The following is a 22,242-nucleotide window of genomic DNA, read 5'->3' on the forward strand; positions in this document are numbered from 1 at the left end:
GAGCTTTTCATCTGTTTTGAGCTAAAAGGGAAGTGAAGCTGATTGGAGCAGCAGGCAGCAGGGGCCTACATGAGAGGCCTGGGGTTAGGGATGGCATTGGCAGGACTTGGTGGGTCTAAAGTGCTGAACTGGGTGCTGGGTGAACAAGGACACTGAGTTGGAGGCTTAAGAACACCTGCACCACACTCAGCCTGCCCTATGCTATAAACAATGCTTGTAAAGTCTGTGCGTTGGCTGGAAAAATAATTAGTGAGAAGCAGGCATGTGTTCATGATATGTGGTCCCTGAGGTGGCTGCACAAAGCTCAGTGGGAGCTGAGACCTCTCTCCATGCCTCACCCTCCCATCAAGCTGGTCATTTTCGTGCATGACCATGGTCCTACAGTTTGAGAAGAACACAGAGCTAGGAGCTGGCACCAGAGGGACCTTGGTAGGCTCAGGTTCTGTGCTCACTGCAGTCGCTGAATTGATAGAAAAAAACTGCACAAAATAAAACTGAATGGTCATTCTGTGTTTAAAGTACAGTCTTTTGAGCACAGAGCAGGGACAGCCAGTTGAGTACCAGCTCATGGTGAGAGGCCTGGGGAGTTTGCTGGGAGCCCTACATTTGGCTAAAGCCTTGCCCAGTACCCTGCCTAGGAGAGTCCTTAGCCACAGCCCAGCTTGCCTGGACATCCAGGCAGAGAGGGACCTTCAAACCAGTCACCAGTAAGAGGAGTGACCAAAGAAACTGAAAGTAGGACATAGGGTGAGGCCTTTTCAGTCCTCCCATCCTGGTACAGCTGGTCTCTGGAGCACACTGAGGACAGAACCAGGGCCTCTGGACAAAAGATCCAGGGAGGGAGATTTTCATTCAACGTATGTTGTCCAGCAGCTTGAAAGTTTGAGGTTGGATGAAGCTGACATGTACAGTAGTGAGTCCGCCATCTCTGTGAGGTGTTCAAGGAAATGCAGATAACTGCTCAAGGAGATGAGGTAGACTGGATTCATTAATTACTTTAGAGGTAAGATGACCTCTCAAAATGCTTCTTGGAATACTGATATTTGAGGGAACTATCAAAGCAACCTCCCCAGTAGCCGGAGAGAGAGCCGCGGACAAGGTGGAGAACATGCGGTGGTCGTGCACCTCTGCTGGGGGACGGGAGGGTGGGAGGCTGGTAGTTGATAGGGGCACATCAGGGACCTAACTACGTGGGAGGGAAGGAGAGTGGAAAAGTGGGAAATATTCCAGAGTTCAGCCCTGTAGAATTGCTGCCTACTCCTGGCACTCTGAGTTGGGCTAGGTTGCGCTGCAGTCGCAGGCCTCCTGAGGGTGTCAGTAGTGTTCATCAGAGAGGGCGAGTCCTCCTCTCACTCTATGTCTGCTGCAGTTCAGCGAGAGGGTCATGTCATCGTTGTCCTCCAAGGGTCAGGCCCGTGGACCCTGGAGCTTCCTCAGTCCCGCAGTACAGAAGGGGGGCTGTGAAGTCGAGGCTGGCCACTGAGGGTCCAGCCGGAAGCCCCCTTTGGTCTCCCTGGTCTTCAGGGGCTGGGTCTGCACAATCCTCTTTGTCCCTGAAAGTCAGTGGTGAGCCTCAGGGACTTCTACCCCAGAGCCCTGCAGGAAGGAGAGAAGCCACTGGCATCCATTCCAGGGAGACTCACTGGGTCAGGGCATGCAGTTCTACCCCTCTGGTGTTTCTGCCCGCTTGACAACAGTTATGGGGCCACTCTGGACACATGCACCTTGCCCAGCCTGCCCAGCGCGGGCCACCCTGAATCTCAGGATTCATCCATCCTTGGAACAGTGACACCATGCAGAGACGTGCATCACCTCTTACTTGCTTGCTCTGATCTTTCTGTGTCCCGGTGGCATGGGTCACAGAGTGCCTCTTGCTTAAGGGAAAACCAAGTGTCAAAGAAGCTGAACATGAAGCATTTCCGCCCCAGAGTTAGAGACTAAGTTCCTCTAACCTGGGGGCTGAAGACTATTGTCTTAGCTGCTGCTATGCTTGGAGAAGTTCCTTTCCTTTTGCACTTTCCCAAAAGGAGGTATTTGTGGACCCTGAGATGCCTGCAAAGAAGGGTGTGTGCACCTCAGGACACCGGATGGTTCAGTGAGGTTTGGGGAGAGGGCATCAGAAAGTCTACTTATAGTGATTGTATCTGAGAATTAAGAAATGTTCTTTCCTGATGTTGAAGAATGAACTGGCAGTGCTGACCTGACACTGACCAGATGCCCTGTGTCACTTGCAGGAGGGAGGCAGGGACATCACTTCCGAGACAGAATGAGGACAGGACCACCCTCCCTTGGCTGTACCCTTGTAGTAAACACGTTATTGATTCCAGGTTCTGAGTTTACTGGTCTTGTTAGTTAGATAGAAGACTGTCAGGATGACTGTGGGAGTCACTCATAGCACATGTCGGCACACAGGGAGTTGCCAAGTTATGCTGTTTGTTATTTTGTTCTCTCTTCCAAATGACAAGCACTCTAGGCTGTGAACTCTCTGAGCATCATGTAACTATCACTAGAGGCATCCTGGTCAGTGATTTCTGAAACAGAAGGACACTTGAGAAGGGAAATGCCTTTTTAAAGAAACTGTGCCATAAAGAGAACATTCTGAACATGTTGGATGGACACGTGATTTTGTTGACAGGAATAATGTGTGGTGCCCACTACTCTTTCTTAAAAATAGAGTTTCCTGGTGGGAAAATCTTATAGACTGAGAATTTCAGTGGATTTTCATCACATTTGTTAAAATATATAACAATATAATTTGTGCTTGGTTCATGAAAATAAGTGGCATAGGGAAAGATGGATGTTTCCCAGTCAAATTTCAACAAAGACCTTTGCATTTGTGGATGGATTAAGAGATATATGACAATTTCGGAAGGACAGCAGCTCTGATAGCCCATTAATCCAAGTGTGGAAATAAGCAGAATGTAGATGCAAATTTTTTATTCACAGTGCCATAAACTTAGATTATGGTTTTTAATCAAAGCATATTCAGTTACATTGTTTTCACTAAAATACTATTAACATTAACAATAGTATTTTGGAGAGAGCAGAAATTTTTGTGCCACTAATAAATAAAACAAAGCTATTATTTAAGAAAATATTCTTTACTTTCTGTTTATGTCACCCTTTACAAACCTTTCTTTTGTGTATATTGGAGCCTGATGTGTTAACACATAATTAATAATGTGGGTCCCATAGAGAGGTGTTTGTCCAGAATGTCATTATTGATGGGAACTTGAGTTGAAAGCAGCGCCAGAGACCATCTGAGGCTGGAAATGGAAGGTTTCTGACCTTTGAGCATGACCCAGCGTAAGTCAGCACCATGCCTGGATAGCTGCTGCGTAGGCAGAGCCTGGCTCCAGCCCATCTGGGCAGCCAGACTCCAGCTCTGGTCTGACCGGGAAGGTTATGGTCCCTGGGTTTCTTTTGTCCTCATCTGCTTCTTCCTTATCTGGTCTACGCTCCTTAAGGGACAGGAAGAAACAGCTGGTGCTGTCTGTCTCCGTGGGTCACCCTGATTCACTGGCATTGTCTTCCCAGAACACACTTGCACTAGGCCTGCCCTGCATACCCTGCCTGGCTTCACACACCCCCCCATCCTCGTACCTGGCCCTCAAGGCTCGGGGCCTCCTCACCTCTATCCTTGGAAATCTCCACTTCTTTGTTTTAGCTAGTGGGATCATTGTGTGCAGTCTAGCGGCCTGTTCTTGGCCAACTCAACCCTGATAATATCAGTACTGCCAGAAAGCAGCTGTGCCTTTTAGGCTTACTGTGGGGTGTGCTGTCCCCTCAGCCCTTGTTAAATACAACCCTACAAGTATTCCCTCTAAAAGTGGGTGTGTTACACCCATTTTACAACAAGGGAAGCATGGCACAGTGAGGCTGCATCTGCTGGCCGGGTCACCAGTCACCTAGGGGGACATGAACCAGGGGAGCTGGCCTCCAAACCATGGCTTGCAGTGGCCAGGCCATGGGCTACTCCACAAGGGCAGTCATTGCACAGTTTTTACTACATTAAAGAGTTTGATGCCTCCATAAATGCTAACACATACTTAGAATATTCCCCAAGCTTCACTCCTTACAGAAGTTGGGTTTTGTGTGAGGGAAAACAGGGACTGCAGTGGCTTCTGCCTCCTAGGGCTGCACTGCGCCCTGCCAAGAGCACTTCTTGAGCCCTCAATCAGTCTCTGCAGGGTCCTACAGCTAGCAGTAAGTGGGCTGGGACTCACCTGCTCCTGCCATCTGCTCTGCCGTGTCCCCATGGTGTGACCCTTTGGGTCGTTACTCCTTGCCCCAGGGGGCCGGAAGTCAGCGCTCAGATAAGCTCATTGGCCCTGGATCTGCCCCTGCCCCGGGTCCCTGCAGGGTTCTACTTGTCTCAGTGCCCAGAGGGATGTGGGCTGTAGTGAAGACCAGAGAGATTCCAGAGGGAACAGGAGCGTTAGAAAGGTGTCTGCCCCACCTGGGCATGAGGCATTCTAGGACAGGTGCCCTGCGGGGCACATTGGGAGCCGCCTGGGGGCTGGTGGAGCCTGTGGATGGGCATGTGCCTGAGAAAGAGTCGCTGTAGCATCTGGTCCCTAGGAAGTAGCGGAGGGCAGGGCAGACCCTGGAAATGAGGTGAAGCCGTAGTTTGTCCTTTGGACATTCTAGTAGATGAGGTGGTGACTTAGGCAGACATCTGCAGATCTTCCCGACCCAGTAACATGGATCTAGTCTTGCATCCAGTGGGGAGGAGGGACAGGAGCATGTGTGTAGACCATCAGCACACCTGGAGTCCAGTTTGCATGTTTAGAAAGAAGCGTGCGGTGGGGACAAGTGAAGGCAGCGTGAGTGGATGGGACTAACGGAGGCTCATGATGCCCCAGGCAGAGGAGGAGCGAGAGGACATGGAGAAGGTGAAGCTGGACAATAGGCGCATCCTCTTCAACCTCCTGCCAGCCCACGTCGCCCAGCACTTCCTCATGTCCAACCCTCGGAACATGGTGAGCACCCAGCCTGCATCTGGCCAGCACTAGCCCGGCACTACTCCCACCACGCCCTCGGCACTTGCCTGACTCACCCTTACTGACCTATCCTTTGAACTTCCAGGACCTCTACTACCAGTCCTACTCCCAGGTGGGCGTCATGTTTGCCTCCATCCCCAACTTTAATGACTTCTACATCGAGCTGGACGGCAACAACATGGGGGTGGAGTGTCTGCGGCTTCTCAACGAGATCATTGCCGACTTTGACGAGGTGAGGCCCAGCATCGCCATCCTGACCCCACCTGGGTGTGCTGGTGCATCCTACTGACGAGTGACCAGGATACCCCTTCACCTAATTCAATTCTGTGTGTCTCACAATATGTCACATTCTTGTAGCTGGAATGAGAGAAAGCAAATCCCAGGAAGAACAGGCATTCTGCTTCCTTTGGGATCCAGACCAACTATCACAGGAGAGAAGGGGGTCTTGACCCTAGGATGGGGGACCAGGGCAACCAGGTGGGGCTGGGTGCTTGTCCTCCATGTTGTGAATGTCAGAGCTGGGACATCTACAGTGGCCAGAGCTGGGCAGCCTCATCTACAGATGGACAGGCAGGTGGGTGCCTCCAGGCCCTTATCTACAGATGGAGAGGCAGGCGGGCACCCTTGTCTACAGATGGACAGGCAGGCGGGCACCCTTGTCTACAGATGGACAGGCAGGTGGACACCTCCAGGCCCTTGTCTACAGATGGACAGGCAGGTGGACACCTCCAGGCCCTTGTCTACAGATGAACAGGCAGGTGGGTGTCTCCAGGCCCCTGCCACAGCCAGCCAGGCACTGTGGCAGCCCCACCACCCCTTGTCATTGGACCCGATTCTCCTGGTGGCTGCGAGCTCACCTGTTGGGGACAGGAATGTGTCCTGTACCGTCCTTACCTCTTCTTGCCAGCGTAGTCCTAGAACTTGTCTGCCCAAAGCAAAGAAGACACATTGCTTGCCTGAATGTGTTCATTGGCTCTGCTGTTCCTCCTGGTGGCTGATGGCTGCAGCAACTTTTCTCAAATGTTATGTCATGTTTAACAGTTTTATGTTTTAAACAAAGCTCATGGAAAAAGACTTTTACAAGGACATAGAGAAGATCAAGACCATTGGGAGCACCTACATGGCTGCTGTGGGGCTAGCGCCTACCTCGGGGACCAAGGTGAGTACAGCTTGGGGCTGCCTGCTTGGGGACTGGGTCCCAGCCCTTCTCTAAACTGCTTTGGGACACTGGGTAGGTTCCACACTGGGGTTTGTTTGCCCTCTGTGTTGGATTATGGGAGCAGTTTAGGTGCTATTTTTGTCTGTGACTGGTTCTCTCCATGGCTGGTTCTCTCCAGACACAATCTCCTAGGGAAAGTCAGCACAGAAGGCTGCTCACTGGAGCTTCCTCCAGCCCCAGCACTGCCCTGCTAGACACCTCCCACAAGAACCCTCACCCTGCCTCTGCTCCATTACCCTCCCCACTGGCCCACCTCCTCAGCAGCCCAGTCCCTCCCCCACCAGCCCCCACCTTCCTCCCTAGTTGCCCCCTCTCTTCTTCTCCCGTCAGCCCTGCACTCTCCTTTTCCACAGTAGAACTGTGAATAAATACAAATAATTATTCTGAATAGATCTAGATTGATTAAAGTTGAATCAATAATTAATAATCTTCTGAAACAGAAAGCACCAGATCCAGATGCATACACTGGTGAATTCTACCAAACATTTAAGGAAGAAATTACACCAGTTCTCTACAATCTCTTCCAGAAGACAGAAGCAGAAGGAACATTTTCTAACTCGTTCTGTAGGCCAGCATTACCTGAATACCAGACCCAGACAAAGACATTATAGAAAAAGAAAATTACAGACCAGTATTTCTCATGAATATAAATGTATAAGTCCCCAACAAATATTAGCACATTGAATTCAGTAATGAATGAAAAGAATTATATACTAAAACCACATTGGTTTTTTTCCAGATATACAAGGCTGTTTTAGTGTTCCAAAATGAATTCATGAAATTCATCAAATCAACAGGATAAAGAAGAAAAATTATATAATCATATAAATTGATGCAGAACAATTATTTAAGTCTAACACCTACTCCTGGTTTTTTTTTTAAAAAAAAACTCTCAGTAAACTGGCAGTAGAAGACAACTTCCTCAGTTTGATTTAAAAAAATTTGCAAAATACCCACAGCTTAACATACCTAATGGAGGGAAACTAAATGCTTTCTAAGATGAGAACATGGCGAGAATATCCTCTCTCACCATTTCTATTCATCGTTTTACCGGAAGGCAGTAAGACAAGAAAGAAAATTGAAGGCATACAGACTAGGAAGGAATCTGCTTGCAGATGACACGACTGTATACGTAGAAAGTCCAAAAGAATAACAACAATAACAGAAAAAAGCCCCTGGAACTGTAGCAGGACAAGCCACAGATAAAACCCCTCAGACACTGAGTTAAAGAAGGAAGGGGCTTTATTCAGCTGGGAGCTTTGGCAAGACTCACGTCTCCAACAACCAAGCTCCCTGAGTGAGCAATTCGTATCCCTTTTAAGGACTCACAACTCTAAGGGGGTCCGCCTGAGAGGGTTATGATCAATTGAGCAAGCAGGGGGTACGTGACTGGGGGCTGCATGCACCAGTAATTAGAACGGAACAGAACAGGCCAGGGATTTTGATCGTGCTTTTCTATACAATGTCTGTAATCTACAGATAACATTACCGATTAGGTCAGGGGTCGATCTTTAACTACTAGGCCAAGGGAGTGGCACCGGGCTGTCTGCTTGTGGATTTTATTCCTGCCTTTTAGTTTTTACTTCTTTCTTTGGAGGCAGAAATTGGGCATAAGACAATATGAGGGGTGGTCTCCTCCCTTAGAACTAACAAGCAATTATAGTAAGGTTCCAGGATATAAAGTTAATATATAAAAGTTCATCATTTCTCTATATGCCAGCAATGAACAATTGGAATTTGTAGTTACAAACAAAATGCCATTTATATTAGTAGCCAAAAAATGAAATACTAGGTATAACTCTAACAAACTATGTACAAGATCTATATGAGCAAAACTGTAAAATTCTAATGGAAGAAATGAAAGATCTAAGTAACTGGGGAGTCACTGTTCCTGCATAGGAAGAGACAGTGTTGTTAAGATGGCAGTTCTTCCCAGTTTGATTTGTAGATTTAACACAAATCCAATCAGAACTCCACCACGATATTTTGTGACGTTGACAAAATGATCCCAAGTTTCTATGGAAAGTAAAAAGATGCAGAATAGTCAACACAATATTGAAGCGGAGGAACAAAGCTGGAGAACTGACACTACCCAACTTCAAGACTTAAAAAACTATAGTAATCAAGACAGTATGGTATTGGCAAAAGAACAGGCAAATAGATCAGTGCAACAGACTAGGGAGCCCAGAAGTAGACCCATCAAAATATAGTCAGCTGGTTTTTGACAAAGGAGCAGAGGCAATACTGTGGAGAAAAGATAGTCTCTTCAACAAACAGTGCTGAAACAACTGGACATCCACATGCAAAAAAAATATATCTATATCTATATCTATCTATCTATCTATCTATCTATCTAGATGCAGACTTTACACCCCTCACAAAAATTAACTCAAAATTGATAATAAACCTAAATGTAAAATGCAAAAGTACAAAACTTTTAGAAGATAACATAGGAGAAAAATCTAGATGACCTTCAGTTTGGCAATGACTTTTTAAATACAACACCAAAAGCATGATTCATGAAAGAAAAAATTGGTAAGTTGGACTTCACGAAAATGAAAAACTCCTACTCTGTGAAAAATATTGTTAAGAGAATGAAAAGTCAAGTCACAGATTAGGAGAAAATCTTTGCAAACTGCCTATCTGATAAAGGACTTGTATCTATAGTACACAAAGAGCCATTACAATTCAACGAGAGAGAGAAAAAAAAAAACAACAGTTAAAAAGTCGGCAAACAATTCAAACAGGCACCTCACCAAAAGAAATGCAGATGACAGGCATATGAAAGGATGCTCAGCATCTTATGTTTTTAGGGATTTGCAAATGAAAACAACAATAAAATACCACTAGCTACCTGTTAGAAGGGCTGAAATCCAAAACACTGATAAGACAAATGCCAGCGGGGATGTGGAGCAACAGAAATTCTCCTTCGTTGCTGGCGGGAATGCAATATAGGGCAGCCCCTGCGGGAGAGAGCTGGATGGTTTCTCACAAAGTTAGACAGAATGTTACCATATGATCCAGCAATTGCACTTTTGGTATATATCCAAATGAAATGAGAACTTATGTCCATGAGTATTCATAACAGTTTTATTCATAATAAAAACTGGAAGCAAACTAGGTATCCTTCAGTAGGTGAATGGATAAAGAAATTCTGGTATATCCATAAGGTAGAATATTATTAAGTGAGAAGAAATGACCTATTAAGTTATGAAAAGACATGGAGAAACCTTAAATACACTTGGCTACTTAAAATAAATCAGTCTGAAAAGGTTACGTACGGAATGATTCCAGCTATATGAAATTCTGGAAAAGGCAAAACGGTAGAGACAGTAAAAGGATTAGTGGTTGCTGGGGTCAGGGAAGAGGCGGGATGAACAGACAGCAGGAAGAATTTTCAGGGGAGTGAAACTGTTGTGTGTAATACTGTCAGAGCGGATACATGTCGTGCATTTAGAATGCATAGAATGGACAATACCAAGAGTGAACCCTAGTTAAATTATGTACTTTGGTTAATAATAATATATCAATATTGGTTCATCAGTTGTAACAAATGTGTCACACTTAACGTAAGATGTTAACAACAGGGGAAACTGGGGAGAAGGGATATATGACAATTCTGTATAATCTGCTCAACTTACCTATAAACCTAAAATTGCCCTAAAAGTAAAGTCTGTTAATTTTTAAAAAGCATTAGTTTCCTGATTGTGAAGACTAATAAAATTCCCTTTAAAAATAAAAATTAGAGACTTTACAACAGTTACTGTTTCACAAGAGAAAGGACCTTATCACATATGTACATGAGGATATATAGCCTCAATCTCAAGGAAGGAAGTTGCCTACTCCCTGGCATGCGTCTCTATCCTTGTTTTGCTCATTTGCAATGGGCATTAGCAACGCTGTCCAAGCAGGAGTTTGAGCACCTGGTCTCTCACTCAAAAGGGCTGCCCCACCCCATTCCTGCAGGCAGCCTTGGGTGGCCCCTGTCTCTGCCCCTCAGGAGCTGGGGCTTGGCCAATACCTTGCCTCTCCCTTAGTCTCCTACCTGTAGAATGGAATGATAAATGTGCCCATAGCCAGGCACCCAGAATGCCTGCCCCTGAGAGTGCGGCTGTTGGCCACTGCAGGTTGGTCCCTGGCTCCCTCTTGCCTAGCGCCCCTCAGATGTAGTGACTCTGTCTGTTTATATCTAGGCTAAGAAGTCCATCTCTTCCCACCTGAGCACGCTGGCAGACTTTGCCATTGAGATGTTTGATGTTCTGGATGAAATCAACTACCAATCTTACAATGACTTTGTCCTCCGAGTTGGTATGTGACTCTAAACCTGTCCTGTCCATCCATGTGGAACACCTTCCTATACCCACCTGGGGCGGGATCAGCTGATGGGGTGCCTGGTCTTACAGGAAGGAGGGTGGTGCTGCCCGGGAGGGCATGGGGACCTGTGTACGGAGTTGTCCCTGGAAGCTGCTGCTGAAAGTGGAGATGCTTCAGAAAGTAACTTAGGACCTTGAAGATTCATTGTCTAGCTCGGGAAACACATTAGAAATCTTGATTGTCCTGGAGACGTTCAGATGCTCCTCCAAGTCCACACTTAGCTGAAGTAAAATGCCCCTTTCCCTGTTCACCAGCCACGGCTACATAGTTGAGGCCACATGGGCTGTCCAGAAAGAGGCCTCGATGGGAGCCCCACTGCGTGGACTCTGGCCGCCCTGTGTCTTCTCCGGGCTCCCTCCCTCACCTGTGTCGTGAGGAGGAGAAACCACTGGATGCCCCAGTTCCTTTCTAGCTTTTATAACACTATGATTTGTTGTTGTTGTTTTTTAATCATAAATGCACTTTTTCTTGAGATGTAGACAGTTTACCAGAAAAATTCTACTAGTCCAAGATACAGTTAAACTAGAGGTTCATGGTTATTTTAGAATTCAAACATCCAGTAGCCTTAAAAACAAATCTTGGAGCTACGTGTGAGTGTGAAGCGTGGTGGGTGATCCACTTAGAGCACGTGGAGTTCTGATGTCCTGAAAAGCAAGCTCGGCTTCAGGCATGGTGTCTGGCCAGAGAGCAGGGGCAGAGTGAGCCAGCTGGGCCCTGGGCTGTGGTCAGCAGAGCTACTGATGTACCTGGAAATCGATCTGCTGGTGAATCGGGAAAATTCTGCTCCTCACTTTCCAATGACAGGACCGGTTGGCAAGTCCGGCCCTGCACCTCAGTGTCTAGTCATGCAGTGAGGCTGGACGAGGATCTCTCGGGGCCCTTCTGCCCATCAGGCTGGTGCTAGCCTAGTGTTCTTTTTTTTTTTTTTTTTTTTTTTTTTTTGAGACGGAGTCTAGCTCTATCGCCCAGGCTGGAGTGCAGTGGCCGGATCTCAGCTCACTGCAAGCTCCGCCTCCGGGGTTCATGCCATTCTCCTGCCTCAGCCTCCCAGGTAGCTGGGACTACAGGCGCCGCCACCTTGCCCGGCTAGTTTTTTGTAGTTTTTAGTAGAGACGGGGTTTCACCGTGTTAGCCAGGATGGTCTCGATCTCCTGACCTCGCGATCCGCCCGTCTCGGCCTCCCAAAGTGCTAGGATTACAGGCTTGAGCCACCGCGCCCGGCCCCTAGTGTTCTTTATGTGGGTGGGGCGTCTGGGGTTAGCAGAGGGCACTCGCCAACTCCCACCAGCTCCAGCCATCTGGGAAATGGCCCTTTGGGGTTCTTCTCTGAGTTTCCCATGCCCACCTTCCCCAGCTGACACCACTGTGCCTGCCCCCTGCTTTCATGCTCCTCCATGTCATGCCAGCTCCCCACTGCCCAGAACGTCAGAGGAATTTTCTAGGACAAGCTCAGAAAAATTAGTCCACAAATACAGAAGGGGAAGATAGGAAGTGGCTTCGGTCAAGGCCAGAAAGCCCCAGTTGCAGGAGGTGGCTGCCAGCAGGCTGTAACAGGAGAGCTGACAGCAAGCTTGGTCCCTCTCTGTCCTGCTGAGCACGGGCCGGGTGTCACAGCCTGGTATGTGCCCTACTTACAGGGGAGGAAGACCAGGCTCAGAGAGGGTAAATGCTTCGTAGAAAGTTGCACAAGGAGTGACTCAAGTTCGGGTGTGCCTGGGTTGTTGCAATGCTGTCCAACTGGTCTGTAGCTGTCCAGAGGCCAGTTGGACACTGAGCTACAAAAAGAGAAGGTACTCCCTCTCCTCCCTTCAGAGCATTCTGCACCATCTTGCGTAGTTCTGGGGCCCATGCTCTAAAATAGCCATAAGGTCACATTCCGAGAACAGGTCCGGAGCTGCTATTTTTCTGCAAGAGGGGATGCAGTCAGGGATACACCCTGTAATCCCAGATACTGAAAGGTCACACTTCTGAGTGGCTCCCCTGGCAGGGCTCAGCACAGAGGCTGCTATTCCAGGAAAGGGGACTTTGCTTCAGGATCAGGACTCGTTTTGAACAGCCCGTGCTGTTCCCCAGTGCAGTGGACAGTGTTGTGAGGGGACCCTGCCCGGGGAGCCTGTGCAGCAGGGCGGCTGCCTCTCTGTTATGCTGTATGGATGCTTCAGGAAGGAGCCTGGTGCTAGGCGACCCCAGGAAACAAAGCCCTGAAAGGAGCAACCTTTTCTCCACCAGGAGCGGCATCAGGTGCATTTGGTGGCCCTGGTGGGGTGAGTTACACTTTTCCCACTGACAGGTCATGCGCTGGCTGTTTTCTAGGCATCAATGTTGGCCCCGTGGTGGCTGGAGTGATTGGCGCTCGCAGGCCCCAGTATGACATCTGGGGAAACACAGTCAACGTGGCCAGTCGGATGGACAGCACAGGGGTCCAGGGCAGAATCCAGGTCAGTTCACCCAGAAACCCCCAAGACATGGGTGCCCATTCTTCAGGTGAGGAAACTGAGGCACAGAGGGCCAGGATTGAATCCCCAGTCTGCAGCCTGTGCGTGGCAGGGCAGAAAGAGCTGACTATTTCGGTCTCTCTGCTCTGGAGGGCATCCTGGCCCGGGCATCTTGATTTTGCTATTTGGTTTGTCATTTAGTCTGGGCTGGCTCCTGAGTGACCAGGTGCAGCAGTGGGAGCACTGAGTCACTGGGTCCCACTTCTGGTCCCAGCATTTTGGCTCTCATTCATGCTGCACGTCCCAGGACTCCAGCCTCCACCGGCTGCCATAGGAAGGAAGGGCTTTCTTGTGTGTTTGAAGGGAGGGTGCTATGCCTGTCCACCTCATCTGAGGAACTTGTGGGCAGCTCAGGTGGGCTGACACCCTCTAAAAGCCATGGAAAGCTTTAGAAGGCAGCAGCCTCTGCTTTTCCTCTGTGTGGAGGAGTGTGATTCGGCTTCTGGGATTTCCCTTATAACAAATTTGAAACTTGATTTGGTCTTGATGACCACCAGAATGAAGCCCTTACAAGTAAGATGGAGCCTGTGAAGGGCCACACAGCCCTGCAGCCACCCTCCCTGGGAACTGCAGGCCTCCAGAGGCCATGGAGGGAAGGCTTGGTCCCCAGGCGTGTGACAGCAGCTATTCACAGGGACAGTTTAAGGGACAGGTAGGCCAAAATATTCATGGAGCTCTCCTGTCCTGCTCAGAACATAGACAGAGCTTCCATGGAGCAGTGCTGCACTTCTGCATTCTCTTTTTCACGATTTCTTTTATCACAGTAACGTATACATAGAATTTGTCATCTTTTTCTAGGTGTATGGTTGAGTGGCATTAAGTATGTTTACATGGTTGTGCAGCCATCACCACCGTCCACCTCCAGAACTTTGTGCTGTATACACACACACACACACACACACACACACACACACACACACACACGGTTTTGTTGTTGTTGTTGTTTTTTTTTTTTTTTTACCGTGACTGTATCCTGCACTCTTCTGCAGGATTCCCCCCAAACCGGACTTGCCAGGGGAGAACTTCATGGTAGCCCCATCCTGCCCACCCCAGCCTGGCCCCTGCCCTGAACCAACATTGCATTTTTAAGTTTCTAAAATCAGATCTGAGCCTGCCACTGTCCTATCTTGCCCCCGCCTCACGCACAGAGTGTTCACTGGTGACCTCTGTCCAATCCCCCGCCAGGTGATGTCACCCTTGCACTCACAGGACCTCTGTCCTGCCTCCCTTGCCACACTGACGGAGGCCACCCTCCCCAGCTCTGGGCGTTAGAAGGTGAGCTTGGCATGGATTGAGTTATTTTAACGAAAGATGCCAGGGTTTGAATGGACTGTGTGTGGGAGAGTGAGGAGCAGCCAGGGAGACAGGGAGGAGAGGAAGTTCCAAGATCACACCTCCAACATAACGCAGAGATACCAGTCATGTCCTCTGTTCACAGGACTGATTGTATCTAGTAGAAACTATTTTCTCATCCTTTACCTTTTTCCTAACTTTGCGAAGCAGAAATTCTTTGAGCCTGTCAAGAAATGTCCCTGTTTTCTCTGGACAGTTTGCCCACTGCCCTCCATAGGCTGGTCCCTCCCTCCCCTGACTCAGGGTTGCAGAGGCAGCTGCGCCGGGGTCCTGTGAACTGTCTGGTTTGCACCCCCACCGACACCACGCTGCTGCCCCCAGCAGTGAGTTGGAAGTCAGGCTTTGCCCTGGACTCTACTCTTTGCTGCCCCTTCCAGCTGAGGGGTGTACCTTCTGCCCCCTACATTCTGTATGCCCTGCTTGTAAATGTCCCTGGCTGCTGAGGTGCCAAGAGCCCTGAACCCAGAGAGTCAACCCTGCTCTTCTCTGGTCTAGCATCTGGAGCTGTGTCCCACACAGCCTCTGGCATGGAGTACACGGAGCCACCATGGAAGCTTACATCCAGACCCTGGTGCCAGGTCCCTGCAAGCCCTGTCCACCTACCTGCCTGTCTGGGCGCTCCCTGGGCCACGCTTTCCGGCTCATTGAACATTGCCTCCTCTGATTGTCGGGGGAACAGGCAGTGAGACTCCCCTGGGGCTGGTCCCTCAGACTCCTCTGAGTCCCCTGGGTTGTCTTTGCAGGGCAGTGCCTTTTTTACATAGTGACCCAAGTGATTTCAGCAAGAGTAGGGGCCCTGGCTGCCAGGCTGAGCTGAGAAAGCCACATCCCCGTGCCAGGGTTGGGCAGTCAGGGTGGACAGCAACAGATGCAGGATGGAATGTTTTGGTCTCTTCCCAGAGGAGTCCCCCTCATTGCCCTGGAGTAATGCTCCCTTCTCTCCATCAACAGGTGACTGAGGAAGTCCACCGGCTGCTGAGAAGATGCCCCTACCACTTTGTGTGCCGAGGCAAAGTCAGTGTCAAGGGCAAAGGCGAGATGTTGACATACTTTCTAGAAGGCAGGACTGATGGAAACGGCTCCCAAATCAGGTCCCTGGGCTTGGATCGGAAAATGGGTCCATATGGGAGAGCTGGCCTTCAGGGCAGACGTCCCCCAGTGTGCCCCATGCCTGGCGTCTCAGTCAGGGCTGGGCTCCCTCCACACTCCCCAGGCCAGTATCTGTCCTCTGCAGCAGCTGGGAAGGAGGCTTAGTGGAGCCCACGTGGGCCTCTGGGGTGCACTTGGGGTGGGAATGCTCCGGGGGCGACACAGGCCACGGTGGCTCCAACCAGGACCAGCCAGACCAGCAGAGCAGGGAGCCAGTGGCCAGGGTGGAGGAGGAGCATTGTCCAGGCGTGGCCTGTGGCCCGAGGACCAACCACCCAGCAGATGCAGCAGAGCAGTTACTCGGTGAGGAGAGGACACCCAGCTGCACACACTTCCAGGCCTCCCTGGAGAGGTGTCCACTCCATCCCTCCCCCTGTGGCGTAGGGAGCACTGTTTCTTTCCAGAAGGCCTGTTCAGGTTTGGCCAGGTCGGCATCAACGTCAGGACCTTCAGAGCATCCACCAGGGTTACAGCAAGAGCTGCTGAGTTGTGGCTGGCAGAGCAACCGAGGAGCTCTGCAAGAGTGTGCCCTGAGACAGCCCTGTCCAGCCCACCTAGGTGGGACCTGACATACAGGCGGCTCCAGCCCTGGGCAGAGGCTTCAAGAGCCAGAGTGGGAAGTCAGGCCTCTCTGGGAAGGTCACAAGGCCTGGGGTTGTTCACACCACGGGCACAGTACCGAGCTGTCCACACTTGAACTGGATGGTTTGGGGAGAATTTGAGAAGCTGCCTCCCACTGCATGGATAGTGGTGGCTGCTGACTTTCAAGCGTGGTTTTTTGCTAAGAGCCAGAGGCAGGTCTTCTGGAGTTCTCAGGGGGCCCTGTGACCCCCTCTCCACAACCATGGCCAGCATCGGCTTCTTGCTGCACCTGTGCATTCTCCACCCCTCCACCAATGGCTTCCAGCTCCTAAAACACCTGGACATTCCCCATCCTGCACCGGCACTGTGTTTGTTCAGAGAAGACGAAGGATGTCATTTCTTCCTTTCCCTGTGGCGTCTTGGATCCTTTACATTTAGCAACAACAGTGTGAGGCTCCACTTCTGTTGAATATGAGCAGCCCTCACACCCATGATGGAAGATGCTGTTTCTCCAGCAGAACCAACCCTCCGGGACGAAGTTTCAGAATTGGCTGATGTTTATGAGTGCAGGTGTCCCTGTTGTAATTTGCAGGGAAATTGACTGCAGGTGATAGTGTTGACATCTGACAGCCTCCTACATGCATGTCTAAATAGTCACAGTGAAGATGAAAATGAGGATGAGGGGGACAGGGGTCCAGGAGGGCCAGTGGAAGGGACTATCCAGTGGCGTGTAGAAACCTTGGATCTCGGTCACAGGGAGGAAGGTGGCTAGAAGTGGGAGGGAAGCGTCTGGGTAGGCGCCATAGTAGGGGAACATCTAAAGACCCACTGCTCTGAGGTGTGGTCAGAGAGGTTTCCATGGACTACACAGGAGGCTTGAGCCCTGCCTCTGCTCAAAGCCAGCAGGGTTGGGGGTCCCCCTCCTCACTGCTCCTCAGCAGCTGTAACCCTTTCCTGAGGGCCCCGACTTTTCAGAATAGGAGCAGAGAGAAGCCCAGACTTCCTTCCCTGGAGTGTAGACCCATGTGTGGGACCTGCTGCAGGCTGATCCCTGTCCGCACAGGTGGGTGATGTCCTTGGCTACCATCAGAGGCAGTCCCCTGCACAGGGAGGGCCTGACCCTGCCTCACCTGTGTGGCCGTGTGGGGGCAGCAGGTGCCTGGGCCATAGCTGGGGGAGGCCAGACCCTGGGGGCTTTGCAGGGTGGCCAGTGCAGTGATGCCCGGCGCTTCCAGCTGAGACAGGAGTCCAGACAGAGGTGAGCAGGGTGGATGGCTTTAGGCAGGGGAGGTGGGTAGAGGCTGCATGTAGGGGCCTCCGTCTGCCTGTCCTTAGGGTGTGGACTAGGTGTCTAGTCAGGGTTATAGGGAGTACTGTCCACCCTCCTTTCTCTCTGGTCAGGGCTGTGGCCTCTGTGATGGTGCAAGAGGCAGGATCGTCTCCAGACACCTTCTTGCAGAGTGATTTTGACCAATGCCTTTCCAGCACCTTCCCCTGGCTATGACAGGGAGCTCCCAGGCCAGGCCACATGACCCCACAGGTAGGCTGACCCCATGGCCCCACTGGAGATTTTGAGGGCAGAGCTGGGGTGCCTTTCACCTTCCTTGGGTGGTCCTCATGTCGCTGCCCACTCACGTTCCTGGTGTTCTGGCATCATCTTGTGCCGCTGGGGGCTGGGCTCCTGTGAGGTCCTGGGGCAGAAGGAGGTGCTTGCAGGGCCTCTAGCTGCTATTGGGGCGTCCACAGGACCTTATGTCTATGTGGAATCTCCAGGCTGTCATCAAGGGCTCCTGAGGGCTCCTGAGCTCATCTTGAGGACCCAGGGTCCATCTGAGCCAGCTGTGGGCTGAGAACCTGGCTGGGGCACTGCTGCCAACCCCTCCTCCAGGCCCTGCCTTGTCCCTGCTCTGTGCTTTCCCCTCTTCAGGACAAATAGTTTGTCCTTATGGTCCCCTTTCCACTAGGATTTTCTCATCCTCATCTGTCTATCCCAGCCGGATTTGAAGCAGTCAGTTCAGACAGGAGCCACAGGCAGCCCGTGAGGGTGTAGTGCGGCGGTGGTGAGTGTGGCCACCCTGGCTCCCCGGCTCATCGTGCTGCTGTCCTTGACCCACGAGCTGTTGAGAAGGGCGCAAAGCCCCTGACCAGCCAATCCTGTTGCCCCCAGTGCCGCTGCCCACCTTTGGCCATCCAGGTGGTGGGTAGACAGAGGAGTGAACCCCAAGGGTGTCCATGCCCCAGTTCTAAGCCCTGGGGCCGGGTGCTGTCACACAGCAAAGGGGACTTTGCAGGTGGAATTAGTCAGGGATCTAAGGATGGGAGGGGAACTTGGATTATCCGGGTGCGCTCAGTGGCCCCTTGGAATGGCTGAGGGAGACAGGAGAGCCAGGAAGGATTCGAAGTGTCACAGAGATGGTGCCATTATTGCTGGCTTAAAGACAAGGGGCCAGGAGCCAACACCAGAGGCTACTCGACAACCCCAGCCCCAGTCAGCGAGGAAGCCGGGTGTCGCTCACACAACCAGAAGGAGCTGAGTTTGGCAACAACCCAAGTGAGCCTGAAGCAGATTCGCCCCAGAGCCTCCAGGCGTGAGTGGAGCCCAGTCCAGCGACACCTTGGTTTGGCCTGTGAGATTGAGAAGAGAGCCAGCCACACTGTGCCGTGCCTGGGGTCCACAGAGCTGGGAGGTCACACATGTACATCCTGGAAGCTGCCCAAGATGTGGCCACTTGTAGGGCAGCAAGAGGAAGCCGTCGCGGGGACCATGCTCCCTTCTCCGGGCTCACGACTGTTTTGGAAAGGACCCCATGGCAGGCTTGGCAAGGTCTCCACTTCAGGGGCAAACATCTCCATCATCAGCAACTTCAAACCCCAGCCACTTCCTGGGAGTTCAGGAACTGTGTTTAGCCATAATGTTCCTTGGGGTTTGGTGAAAAACAACTTCCTTTTTATTTGTGAGAAAACTGTATTATATTGCCTTATTTATTTTTAATCATGTACAATATTCATGTACAAATGTTAGAGCCATTCGGGTAGGATTCTCTCTAAATTATTTATTGAAGAGGCTTTGTAAATAGTGCACCAGTTACAGGTGCTGCCTGTTTACTCGTACCAAAAATGAAGACAAGCCCCACACCCACCTCAGCCCCTGCTTGGCCATGCTGTGGCCCTTTGGAAACGACCCTGTGTGCTCCCCTCGCAACCCTTGCATGCCTTTCATGCCTGACGCCGTAGAGTAGAACACAGCCCCGGAATGCTTCCAGTCACTTGCAGGGACCATGCCGGCCCGGGTGGTCCACGCCTGCAGGGTGTCTGTGTCCTGCAGGAGGACGCCCCCACAGACCCAGCAACCCAAGTTGGCAGCCCGTGTTTCTCAGACTTTAAAGCCACCAGGGCTTCTGGAACACCTGTCATAGAAGCAATAACTTTATACTGTAGAGATGAGTCTGGTCTAAAGCAGATTGGTAATTTAGAGATAAGCCACGCATGCAAGTTTGCCCCATTCTCTGGCTTGGGGTGGTGGGAGGCGGGGAGCTGCCACTCCCAAAGCCCCCACCCCTTCCCGAAGACCCAGCTCTGAAACCTCAGTTCTTGTGGGTTGGGCTGCCCAGACTGGTCAGAGCTCAGCACCCCAGGTCTGGTGAGCAGACAGAGCCGGCGTTAAACCCCGGTCAGGTCATTGTCACCACACCCTTGCTTGGATGAGGAAGGAAGGAGGCAAAGGCACCCACTCCATCCAAGATCTGTTCCAATTCATGAGTCTCAGTACTGGCCTCACACTGACCAATGGTGGTACGCTGCAGTTGGTTGGTGCAGAGTCTAAAGGATAACATATCAAGGCTTACCTGTGATAGGCCATTTTAAGGAAATGGTGGCACTCTGAAGGCTGTCCCCATTCACCTTCCACAACACTGGTACCATCCTGGTAGAAGAGCCCTCTGAACAGGACACCTGTTCAGGCCTGGGGTCCCCATGCTAGGCTTACCTGGGTGTGAGAAGGTCAAACTGGGTGGTTCAGGCCTTCAAATTGAGCTTGGGGGTGACCAAGAGAGGGGTCTTAATTCGAGGAGCTCACATACCCCAAATAACCATCAGTGCACAAATCATTCCATGCTTTTCGGTACCAGGCAGGAGATGCTGCAGGCAGGTGCCCATAGTTGGCGAAAATGGGCAGTAGGGGAAATGGAGTAGCTTCAACCTTTCTCCGTCCCGGCCCTCACTGCACCCACCAAGTCAAGCTGAGCTGGTTGGGTTGAGACCAACGTCCCAGCTGGACTGAGCCTGTGGGGAGGAGCTGGAGCCAAGGAGCCCCCTTGGGTGGGGGCATCAGGAGCAGGGGCAGGGCCTGAGGACTGCTCCCTTGGCACGGAGGGCAGCGGGATGGAGCTCCGGGTAGACTTTGAAGAAGGCTCAGTGGGCTCAGCAGAAGGAAGGCTCTTCTCATAGTTGTGGTTTTCTACAGATGGATTTGGGTGATCTGAGTGTGGTCAGGCCCTGCCATCGGGGAATGAATGCCACACGGGATTCGTCTGTAAGCTGCAGTGTCTGATTCTGTGTGAACTGACAGCAAGGAGTTGAAGGGCAGGCCCTGCCCTTGGGAGAGAGCACGGGCGTGGGCTGCTGGATGCAGGGCTCCCAGGGCTGTGAAGGCAGAGGGGTCCCTGGAGGCAGACAGGGCAGGCTGGGGGTCAGCAGCAGGGGGCAGAGCCCCAGCCAGGGCGGCTGCTTCCTGCACGTGGACATTCTTCCCACACAGGGCCAAGTGCCCATGAGCACAGCCCCAGACAGACACACGGTGGGGAGCTTGGAGCCCTCTGCTCACCCGGGGTGCCCTGGGGCACACACTGGAACGTGTTCTAGGGGCTTCCTGCCTTATCCTTCTGTTTGTTCATACACTTAGTGAAAGCAGATCCTGTACTAGGATGTGAGGATATCTGTCACCTCCGTGGTCCATTCCATAAACACCAGATTGAATTTCAGGTGCCACACATTTTGGGGCTAGACCTCCCTAAACAACATGCCATTGTGAAATGATGCATATATTTGTATTTTTAAATTTCCCTGAAAATTTATTCTGTTCACTACCTTAAAAAATAGATACTCCACTAGAGGCCGTGCTTAATGTGTGTGCCTGCATTACGTGTGTGAACACGCGTTTCTGTCGTGTGTGTCTTGCACATCTGTGTGTTGCATAGCATAAGCCAAATGAAAATCATTTGTTCATGGGATTTGTATGAGGAACAAAATTAAATTTGAATACAGTCAGATAAAACTGCCACGCAGGGCATTTGGGGAAACCATCCCCGAGTGCCCTGATGTGATTTCCCTCAGAAAATCCTTGTTATTAGAGGAGAAGGTCTGGGCAGGGGCAGCAGCATCTCAGACATCAAGTCAACTTTGTCATCTCCTACATCAGCACTGAAGTCCAGGGGCATTGAGGCACTAACTAGGTTCCATTTTCTTTGGTTTTGTTGGTTATTTTTTTCTTTTAGGTTATCGGCGTGCACAGAGGCTGTAGAGAGAGCCTCAGGGTGGTGACGGCTGCAGGAATTCGGCCCTTCTGCTCCCCTCCAGTTACTGGGAGCCAATTTGGAGGCCAGGCCTTCCCAGCTGAGTGAGTGTCTGTCAGCTTCCGTCTCTCTCAGTTGTTGCAGTGGAAGATCAACAATAGACAGGTGGCCTTCTTGGGTTGTGCTTCACAAAGGACTGGGAAAAACATCTTTGAAATCAGAAAATCAGGCTGGGCGCAGTGACTCATGCCTGTAATCCCAGCACTTTGGGAGGCCAAGGCAGGTGGATCATTGAGGTCAGGAGTTCAAGACCAGCCTGATCAACATGGTGAAACCCCGTCTCTACTAAAAAATAAAAAAAGATTAACCAGGCATGTTGGCGGGAGCCTGTAGTCCCAGCTACACAGGAGGCTAAGGTGGGAGAATCGCTCGAACCTGGGAGGCGGAAGTTGCAGTGAGCCGAGATTGTGCCATTGCACTCCAATCTGGGCGACAGAGTAAGACTCTGTCTCAAAAAAGAAAAGAAAGAGAGAGAGAGAGAGAGAGAAGGAAAGAAA

At 50.9% G+C, this 22,242-nt stretch overlaps 1 protein-coding gene across 4 annotated transcripts in view; it reads left to right on the forward strand.

Moving 5' to 3' along the window:
- Positions 1–22,037, forward strand: part of ADCY1 (adenylate cyclase 1) — a 141,074-nt gene extending 119,037 nt beyond the window's left edge. Inside the window, exons 15-21 of one of the 4 annotated variants that reach the window (XR_004433205.1) lie at positions 4,866–4,982; positions 5,089–5,235; positions 6,064–6,162; positions 10,416–10,530; positions 12,910–13,034; positions 15,396–17,715; positions 18,140–22,037. Coding sequence is in view for 1 of the 4 variants with exons in the window: in XM_033194143.1 (XP_033050034.1) it covers positions 4,866–4,982; positions 5,089–5,235; positions 6,064–6,162; positions 10,416–10,530; positions 12,910–13,034; positions 15,396–15,698 (906 nt within the window). In the remaining 3 variants the exon portion in view is untranslated. Of the gene's footprint in view, positions 1–4,865; positions 4,983–5,088; positions 5,236–6,063; positions 6,163–10,415; positions 10,531–12,909; positions 13,035–15,395 lie in introns of all 4 variants that reach the window. The other 3 variants (XR_004433204.1, XR_004433206.1, XM_033194143.1) reach the window with 3 other exon arrangements.
- Positions 22,038–22,242: the final 205 nt, after the last annotated feature.

The sequence above is a fragment of the Trachypithecus francoisi genome, unplaced genomic scaffold, assembly GCF_009764315.1.
Source record: "Trachypithecus francoisi isolate TF-2019V2 unplaced genomic scaffold, Tfra_2.0 Lachesis_group4, whole genome shotgun sequence".
In the NCBI taxonomy this organism is placed as follows: domain Eukaryota; kingdom Metazoa; phylum Chordata; class Mammalia; order Primates; family Cercopithecidae; genus Trachypithecus; species Trachypithecus francoisi.